General features: G+C 49.5%; 1 protein-coding gene across 1 annotated transcript in view; it reads left to right on the top strand.

The window, feature by feature from the left end:
* UNC13A (unc-13 homolog A (C. elegans)) overlaps positions 1 to 10493 on the top strand; it is a 74384-nt gene that overhangs the window by 2099 nt on the left and 61792 nt on the right. The window contains exons 2-3 of the mRNA XM_010845681.1: positions 4338 to 4564; positions 4698 to 4801. Of these exons, the coding sequence (XP_010843983.1) occupies positions 4338 to 4564; positions 4698 to 4801 (331 nt within the window). The remainder of the gene's footprint in view (positions 1 to 4337; positions 4565 to 4697; positions 4802 to 10493) is intronic.

Raw genomic sequence — 10493 nt, 5'->3', positions numbered from 1 at the left:
GAAGAACTGACTCATTTGAAAAGACCCTGATGCTGGAAAAGATTGAGGGCAGGAGGAGAAGGGGATGACAGAGGATGAGATGGTTGGATGGCATCACTGACTCAATAGAGATGAGTTTGAGTGAACTCCGGGAGTTGGTGATGGACAGGGAGGCCTGGCGTGCTGCAGTCCATGGGGTTGCAAAGAGTCGGACACGACTAGCAACTGAACTGAACTGAACTGAGTAGTGCCTGCACAACATTGTGACTATACTAAATGCCACTGAACTGTCCACTTTAATATACGTAAATGGTAAATTTTGTGATTATTTTATGACAATAAGATAAAGGAATTTAAAATTAAGAGCTTCTTAGAAACTTCCACTCACCACTTCCATTCACCACTTCAGTTCAGTCAGTTCAGTCGCTCAGTCGTGTCCGACTCTTCTCGACCCCATGAATCGCAGCATGCCAGGCCTCCCTGTCCATCATCAACTCCCGGAGTTCACTCAGACTCACGTCCATCGAGTCAGTGATGCCATCCAGCCATCTCATCCTCTGGCGTCCCCTTCTCCTCCTGCCCCCAATCCCTCCCAGCATCAGAGTCTTTTCCAATGAGTCAACTCTTCGCATGAGGTGGCCAAAGTACTGGAGCTTCAGCTTCAGCATCATTCCCTCCAAAGAAATTCCAGGGCCCATCTCCTTCAGAATGGACTGGTTGGATCTCCTTGCAGTCCAAGGGACTCTCAAGAGTCTTCCCCAACACCACAGTTCAAAAGCATCAATTCTTCGGTGCTCAGCCTTCTTCACAGTCCAACTCTCACATCCATACATGACCACAGGAAAAACCATAGCCTTGACTAGACGGACCTTTGTTGGCAAAGTATGGTCTCTGCTTTTGAATATGCTATCTAGGTTGGTCATAACTTTCCTTCCAAGGAGTAAGTGTCCCTCCCCACGAGTCTGGGCTGGGCTTAGTGATTTGCTTACAAATGACAGAGCAGGGAAAGGTGAAAACGATAGCTTGAGAGTGGATAAACTTGGCAGATAACACCTTACCCAGGTGATCAAAATTAACATGCTCTGTGACATCATTGGCCATCAGGGACCTCCGGTATGAAATGATGTGGAGGGAACCCAAGCTCTGTGGTCTTCCTCCTGAACCCGATAACCCCAGTCTAATCATGAGAAAATATTAGATGAACCCAGATCAGGGGGTTTTCATCAAAATACCTGGCCAGTGCTCTTCAAAATTATCAAGGCCATGAAAAATGAGGCAAAAGAAACTCACAGAGAGGAGGAGATCAAGGAGATAAGATGACTAAATGCAACACAGGAGCCTGGATTGGATCGTGGACCAGAAAGAGACTATTAGTGGAAAAACTAGTGAAATATAAAGTTTGCAATTTAGTTAACAATAAGTGAATAATAAATGCCAATGTTGATGTTTTAGTTTTGACATATGTATCTTGTAGGGCCTTCCAGGTGGTACAGTGGTAAAGAATCTGCCTGCCAAAGCAGGAGATGCAAGAGATGCAAGTTCTATCCCTGGGTCGGGAAGATCCCCTAGAGTAGGAAACAGCAACCCACTCCAGTATTCTTGCCTGGAAAATTCCATGGACAGAGGATCCTGGTAAACTACAGTCCATGAGGTACAGAGAGTCAGACATGACTGAGCAACTGAGTATGACGTACCTTGTAACCATATGTAAGATGTTAATATTAGTGGAGGCTGGATGAAGGATATGCAGAAATGCTCTGTGCTTTTTAGAGCTCTGTACTTCTGCAGCTTTTTTATACATCCAACATCTTTCCAAAATAAAAAGGTTATTTTAAAAATTAAGAGCTTCTGTTGAGAAAATGACACCATGAATAGAATAAAAACAAGCCACAAAATTGGAGATTTTTACAACACATGAAACCAACAACAGATTCATAACTACAAATCAATAGGAAAAGACCATCGTATTTTTTAAATAAAAGACTTCAACAGGCATTTCACCCTCATAAGAAACCAAAAAATTACATAAAGTGTTCTACTTTATGAGCAATCGGAAAGCTAATCAAGACCAAAATGAGGCACCATTTCACCCTTTCTATTTTGGAACAATTCAAAAACCCAGACAACTCAAAGTGTTGGCAAGGATGTGGAACAGTTAGATGCTTATATGATGCTATTGCAATGTAGATTGCTGAAGCCACATCAAAACAAGTTGAATATTATTTCATGAAGCCAAGTATGTAGGTGTTTTATGATCAAGCTATCACTACTCGCGTGTACCAGCCTACATTTCTGAGACTGGTTATAAAAGCTGTGTTTGTGATAATCCCAGTGGGCAAACAACCTTAAAGTTCACCAACTGGAAGGTAGATAAAGATGTACTAATCAGGAACTTCTCTGGCAATCCAGGATTAAGACTCCTCGCTTCCACTGCAGGGGGAATGGGTTCGATTCCTGGTTGGAGAACTAAGATCCTGCATTCCATATAATTAAATAAACAAATACTTTAATAAAAATGTAATAGGTCAGAGGAATACTATACAGCAGTGAAAATGCATGCTCTACAGCTAACCACAGAAACTCAGATGAATATCAGTAAAATCATGTTGCACACACACACAAAGTTATAAGAATGTGAGTTTCATTCTAGTTGTGTCAAGTAAAAAATATACAAACCGGAACCATGATAAATATGTGGTAAAACTATGAGGAAAAGTAGGAGAATGAAAAACAAATTCAACATAGTTCATCCTTCAGAGCCGAGACAATAGATTGGGGAGGGGCAGCGGCCCACAGGATCTTCCACTGTGATGATACTGTTCTGTATTCAAGCACCTGTCATTGCTGCTCCTTATTCCTCATGCTTGCTCCTTGGAAGAAAAGCTACGACAAACCTAGACAGCGTATTAAAAAGCAGAGACATCACCTTACCGACAAAAGTCCATATAGCCAAAGCTTTGGCTTTTCCAGTTGTATTGATGTGAGAGTTGGACCATAAAGAAGGCTGAATGTTGAAGAACTGAGGCTTTGGGGCTCTGGTGTTGGAGGAGACTTTTGAGAGTCCCTTGGACTGCACGAAGATGGAACCAGTCAATCTTAAAGGAAATCAATCCTGAATATTCATTGCAAGGACTGAAGCTGAAGCTCCACTACTTTGCCCACCTGATTTGAAGCACTGACTCATTAGAAAAGACCCTGATGCTGGGAAAGATTGAAGGCAGGAGAAGGGGATGATATGGCAAGATGGTTGGATGGCATCACTGACTCAATGGACATGAGTTTGAGCATGCTCTGAGAGATGGTGAAGGACAAGGAAGCCTGGTGTGCTTCAGTCCATGGGGTCACAAAGAGTCAGACACGACTGAGTGACTGAACAACAACAAAGTCCTTACCTATGGTTAATGGGTATGGAATAAAAAATGTTAAGGCAATGAGAATCACAACAATGGTTAATGTTATACACTACTATCCCAAGTGCTTTCAGGTGTTAACTTATACAGTATATCCTGCAACTCTGTGAAGGAGTTCCTGTTACCTCTGTTTTACAGGCAGGGAAACTGAGGCAGAGTGGTCACATGACCTGTCTGAGGTCATGCTGGTGATTACAGGCAGAGTTGGGTTTTGAACACAGGCTTCACTAACTCCATATACATCTTGTGTTGATGAAGTTCCTTCATGTATGCTGGGGGCTGGGGACTCTCTGGGGCTCAGCCTCTGGGACTGTTCTAGGTACTGGCATTACGGAGTGAACAGGTTTGTTGGCCACCAGCTCACTTGGAACTGCCGGGTCAGATGTGTGGAGAGAGATGGTGAGCAGAGCTATGCTGGGGTCAGGGCCCAACCAGAGGAAGAGTTGGAATCCAGGGGAGTCCAGAAAGGTGAAGTCAGGGCTCAGTTTGGGGGAATTAGGTAAGGCTTTCTGGAGAAGGGTATATTCAAACTGGGCATTGATGGATGAATAGGAGTTGCCAGTTACACAAGGGAGTGAAGGATGGAATCCAGTCCAAGTATGTGCAAAGATCCACAGGCTGAGCAAAACAGGGACACAGAGAGAGACCTAAACAGGACGTGGCAGAGACACAGAGAGACTGGACAGAGGCACAGAGGGAGACACATTACCGAGAGAGACCGGGAGCCAGAGAGGAGAACAGAGAGACAGAGGCAAAGAGACAGAGAAATAGAGATACTCAGAAAGAGCAGAGAGACAGCCAAGATCTTGAGGTTGAGGGCTAAAGGAGAAACGAAAACACGTAGAATCAGAAGGGAATCTGCGTGGTGGCCGCCCTCAGCCCTCACCTGCTCCGGCCCTTTAAACCCCACCCCCACCCCTCGAGCTCGCTGCGCCCTCGCCCCATCAGGCGTCCGTGGGCTCCGCCCGCCAGGCTCACATCAGCACCACGTCAGGAGCTGTCCGCGCCCCCGGTGCTGAACCAAGATGGCCGGCGGCGGAGGCCGGGCCCCGGCGTGAGCTGAGCGAGCGCGGGCTGCAGCCCCCGCCATGCCCCACCCCAGCGGCAGCTAAACCTGACCTGACAGAGCCGGCCCGCCGGCGACTCTGGAGACATGTCTCTGCTTTGCGTTGGAGGTAGGAGGCGAGGCTGCGGGACGGGGAGCGATGTGGACCCTAACTGGGCTCGGGGTCCGTGTGGATGCGGCGGGCTCCTGAGGGGGTGACCCGCGTACACGCGGCTGGACTTCTGAGGGGGTGGCCCTTGTAGAGAAGTCAGGGTGCCTGAGAAGGTGATCCGTGTAGACACAGCTGGGCCCTCAAGGGGTGCTGGTTGCCGCTGTTGGGGTCGTGTGGACATGGCTGAACGCGGAGGCCCGTGTGGACGCGGGCAGGGGTTCGGGGCTCCATCTGGAAACGGTCTAGTCTGGGTTGTCTGTGTTGAACAAGTTATTATAGGGTTCGTGTGGAAGGAGCTATAGTTCGAATGAATCCTGCAGGGTCCTTGGAAGGAGTCTTGGACTGTGGGCTGGGCTGCGGACCCGCCTCGGAATTCGGAGGAGTGCAGGGGGAGCGGTCTCCAAGCCCTGGGCGTGTAAGATTTGGGTAGAGGGGCTTGACTGTTAGGACTACCGGTGCGCTCTAGGCACTCCTCACCCTGGGAGTGGAGCGGACTGGGGGAGGAGGCCGGGGAGACCCCTTCCAGCATCCTAAGAGAGCTGTGATGGAGGGGTCTGGAGGCGCTTTTCCAGTTACCTCTTTGGTTTCCCTAGTGGGGGCTGGGGGAGTCGCCTGAGGGCCTCACCCTCTCAGCCCTCTTTGGCCCCACGGAACAAACACCTATCCGACCTTCTCCGCAGGGAGCCGACCCCTTGGAAGTACAGTAGCCCCCTGCACCCCTCACGGCCCATCCTCACCTCACCCACTTTGCGCTGGAGGGAGGGAGGAAGGGAGAGGTGGGGTGGAGCTATTTTGGGGCCAGAACGCCATCTGCACCGAGGCCCACGCCCAGGCCCACGCTCTGCGTTTGGGTGGGTGGAGTGAGAGATTCCGGAGGGGCATGACTCCTTCCGCCCCGCCCCCCCCAACCCGCCGCCGCACCCCTGAGGCAGGGTAGGGGAGAAGCCAGCCCACCTGGACCAAGGCGCCTGGGGCACTCCTGAGTTCTCAGCAGGGGGCCCTGGCGGCAGGGGTGGTGGCCCAACCAGGGTTCAAGGCTTATAGAGAGCTCAATCTTGGGTTTTAAGTACCGAGGTCCACCTCCCCTCACTTCTACTCCCTTCCAGAAGGCTGAGGTGGAAGAAGAGGTGTATTGGCCAAGCCTGAGCCAGCAGGCTTCAGGACACCTTAGGCAGCCCGGAGTGTGGTGTGTGTGTGTGTGTGTGTGTGTGTGTGTGTGTGTGAAAGAGAATGAGAGAGAGAAATCTAGAGATGGGGAGAGAGAGAGAGAGAAGGATGATGAACCCCGGCCTTCTGGACCCTGGTGGGAAGGCCCGGGAGCCGGGAACCGCCCCCCGCTGCCCCTCCCCCTTTCTCCCCTCCCCCTGTGCTGTGACTCTCCATTCACAAACCCAGCCCCGCCCGCCCGCTCCCTGCCGCGGTGGCTTCCCGTGTACTGCTAGCGCGGGGCTGTGCTGGCGTGGACGCGGGTGTTCTTAAAGGGACAGGTGCCTCCTTTCCTTGAACTCATTCCTGACGGGCGGGGCTGGTGGTGGGCGAAGGGCCGGTAAAATCAAAAGTCAACTCGTTCAGCCCTTAACCTAAGGAGTTAGGAGAGTCGAGAGGCGGAGCAGACCACCATGCATCCCTCACAGTCTAGGCCCAACGGGAGGGGGAGGTGAACATCCAAACCCCCTACTGGCCCCTCTCCCCTCCTCTGAACTGCCTAACACTTGAGAGGGGATAGCCCTGGAGGAGGGGGTCAATGGGGGTTCCTGGCTGACTCCTCCAAGCTCACTCTCCTCTGCCCCCTAGCCCCATCTCTTCTCTGAAATCTCACCCTTAACTCTGATGCAAACTGGAGTCTTGGCTACAGGGGTGGTGTGAAGCGGAGGCAATAAGAGGGGTGAGAAAGAATTGTATTGGATGACTTTGTGGAACTTATAGGGAAGGAGTCAGCAGAGTAGAGGGGGCTCGCTGGGAGGAGTAAGAAAGGGGATGAGGTGGGAAGTAGAGCCCTGAGGTGTAACACGAACAGCTGATGCTGGGAAAGGCTGTGTGTGTGTGTGAGGGGGGGAGTGGGGGGGGGTGACAGGGAGAAGCAGGGAGAGAAAGAATTGCTGAATGGAGTGGGGGTGATGCCCAGAGTGGGACGTCTTGAAGGCTGAGGGGGAAGGGGGAAGGATCAGGGCTTTCCTTGGATCTGAGTTCATCCTCAGAGTTGAGGAAATACCTGCCCCTGACCCAGGGACCCACCCATGTTTGCCCACACCGGCACACACTGGGGCCAGTACATCCATGCTCAGGCTTGCCTGCCTTGTGTGAACAGAAGTGCTTAGGATTCACCAAGTCTCTATGAAGACCATGTGCCTGTGACTGTGCATTCATGGACACATGTGCAGATTTGCATGCCTATTGACACACACATACATATACACTGGACACAGTCTGTGCCACGGACATGGTCCCCATGATACAGGCATGTGTATCTGTACACACACACACACACACACACAGATATATCCACACATGTTTGATGCATGTTTATAGTATCCATGTCACCTAAATATCAACACATGCCCTAACACTCAGTCCTGTACCTATGTATACCTGTTAGGGCCCAAATCACAAAAGACACACATGTACACAAGAGTACATGCCAAGGCCATATATGTACACACATGATAACCCTTCCCTGGACTTTCAAAGCTGTCACTTTGAGCAGGTGGCTGATACTGCACGCACACACACACTAGTATATGTAGCTTCAGAGGAGTCTGCACGTGTATGCAAGTAAACAAAAATACACATGCTATACAATTGCATAGTGCATACACACACACACACACAACAGGTGTTTGTATTTAAGATATCACTCAAAAGCCTGCACATACCTAAGCTCACACCAGCATGTCCCACATACAGCCACACCCCACTCCACAGCACATATGTGCAGGCCCTCACCTGCACTCAGATGGTGCACATGTGTAATTATCCCACCACACATGTACACACACACACTCATGTACACTCACTTGCCTGCCCTGGTAACGAGCAAATACACATTCAAGCACACACAATGCAATTCTTGTGTGCATATCCTGAACTTACATATGGGAGACTACCCTGTATAGACCCGGCCTCTGTCTCCTCTCATTTCATTATGTAGAGCCCCATTGCCCCTCCCCAACCTTAATTCACTTTCTAAGTCTTGGCAGAGTCCCGAGGCTGCTAATAGCAAGTGCCACTTAACTCCTTTGTGAATTTATTCATATATTTACTCAGCAAGCATTGAGTACCCACTATATGCCAGGCACTGGTCCTGGCTCTTAGAACCTGGCCTTACTCCTGGCCTCATGCTGGTGGAGTCAGATTGGGAGGGATGGGGAGCTAAGGAGAAGGGTTTCCATGGCCCTTTTCCTCTGGCAAGCGTACCCCATTCCTATCATCACCATTTGCCTGTGTCTCAGAAGATGAGGGGAAACTGAGAAGAGGGATCTTGCTCTAGGTGGAGGGCATATGCAAAAACATGATGGTAGTACTTTGGTTCCAGACCTCCCTATATGCCTTGTGGCATTTTGTTAGGCCACTCAGTGTTTAAAAGGCTTCATAAATATTTGATGACTGAATGTTGCATATAAATTAACAATGCATTTGAAGGTGAGTTTGCCTCACAACTGATAATGATATCTACAACAAGTTCCATCTATCCAGCATTCCACAGGCATAGTTTTTAGGACTTTTATGCCCATTCCCCACTTTAATCCTCAGAGCAACCCATATTACAGATGAGGAAAACTGAGGCTCATGGAAGTTCAACAACTTGCCTGGTGCCACAGAGTCAGAGGTGTAGCTGCCTGACTCCACAGTCTACTAGTAGTGAAGGGTGAAGGTCAAGGCTACCCTCAGCCTTCAGGACCTGGAGACACCTAAGTCCTTGCCATGGGGTGAGAATCTGTCTCAGGTTCATCCTTTTCCTTCATCCACTCAGTAAACAGACACATCATGATTTCCCCATTCATCATGGCTGTTCCCCTGCCTCTCTCCCAGGAAGCCTTCACAAATCTCTCTGCCTCTTGCTGCCCTGTTTCTGATACCATCCAGCCAGGGGGTGGGGGAACTGCATCTGGGTATTTGCTTCTACCACCCTCTTAGGCTGCCTCTGGGTTTGGCTCTGATTCATCTTCAGGGCTGCAATCTCAGCTATCTACCTATCTTGCACCTCACTTTCCTCCTGCATACAATGGGTTTCCTCTGTGAATTTATTTTATTTTTAGATTTATCAACTTACCTGTGAGGTGCCGACCAGGACATCCTGAGTCCAGAAGGCCTGGGTTTGAATCCCCAAATCCACCACTTCCTGAAAAGTCCCATAACTTTTTCATTCCTCAGTGTGTCTATCTGTAGAATGGGCACACTAATAGCGTACACTGCCTAGATTTACTGGAACTCTCCAGTCAGATGAGGCATGGAGAGATACTGGCATGATGCATGGCTTCTGGAAAGTTTCAATAAGTGTGAGCCAAAGGCAGGAAAAATCAATGACGGTGTTTTTATTAATGGGGACTAAAAGCTCCGTGAATGTAGGACATTTCCTGAGAGCTCACTGAGTTCTCAGGCCTGAGGATGGCTCAGTGATACACAGAGGGGGCAAAAGAAGTACCAATTCTTGGAAGTACTTGGGTAGGGATGAAAAGTTCAGCACCGCGGACAGTTCAGAGAAGAGCCATAGATTTCAGCACCGTGGACAGCACGGTTCCGCGTCACTGGACCCGCTCTCAGTGCTGGACTGCTGGAGGAGGCAATGACGTCATTCTTTCAATGACCAGTATTTAATATGCACCTACTATATGCCAGACATAGTTCTAAGTGGTGCTTGGTAAGCAACACTGACTATCTGTCAAGGTTCTTGGTGTGTTTTTTTCACCTATGGCTTCAATTGGGTTCTGGCTTATTTCTGTCCATGGATGATGAGAGTCCTCATTTATTCTCTCCCAGATGCCAAGTCAGAGGGACCAATGTCCTCATCACAAAGCCCATGTCTGCTACAAACATTGCATATTAAATACCAGACTTCCTAGAATCTAGTTTTGAATTCTCTATGCTTCCCTTCTACCATGTGTAGTGTCTTCTGACACCCAATAAGCACCTCCTGTGGGTGGGCTTTTGGAAAGTGAAAGTCGCTCAGTTGTGTCTGACTCTTTGCGACCCCATGGACTATACAGTCCATGGAATTCCTCTGGCCAGAATACTGGAGTGGGTAGCCTTTCCCTTCCTTAGGGGATCATTCCAACCTAGGGGATCGAACCAGGGTCTCCTGCATTGCAGGTGGATTCTTTACCAACTAAGCTATCAGGGAAGAACCTCCTGTGGGTGGGCTTTTAGCCGCTTCCATTGATGGCTGGAACTCTCTATTCCTCCACTCCCACCACCAGGCCTGGCAGGTTAATGGACCCCAAGGACTGGAGTCTATCTCAATTAGAATCCAGAGTCATCTAGGCCAGTGCGTTCTCAGGCCTGAGGATGGCTCAGTGATACACAGAACCTGTGCATCTGACTACCCGCCCCTCCATTCCCCTCCCCCTTCCTGTGTCCCCTCCCCCATCGTGAGCCGCCTCCAGCTCTCTGAGCCCCCATCCCTTAGTCCCCTACCTTCCTCCTCCTTACCTCATACCCTATTCCCCCGCATCCAGGGTACACTTAAAATTCAACCAAATAATAAAGATACTAGTGATGGTAATAATAATAGGAACAACAGTATAATAATGGTAATGCTAATAATGAAGAAGAAAGGGGAGAAGACAGAAGAGAAAGGAAGAAGAAACTGAGACCAAGCAGGGCCATTTTCTAGATACAGAAACTGAGGCCCAGAGCCTGGCAGTGCCAATGCCTTGCTCCCACCGCCACC

Source organism: Bison bison, unplaced genomic scaffold (genome assembly GCF_000754665.1).
Source record: "Bison bison bison isolate TAMUID 2011002044 unplaced genomic scaffold, Bison_UMD1.0 scf7180017864221, whole genome shotgun sequence".
NCBI classification, from domain to species: Eukaryota; Metazoa; Chordata; class Mammalia; order Artiodactyla; family Bovidae; genus Bison; species Bison bison.
Note: the sequence above shows the minus strand (reverse complement) of the source record. Positions and strands in the feature narration are given on the sequence as shown.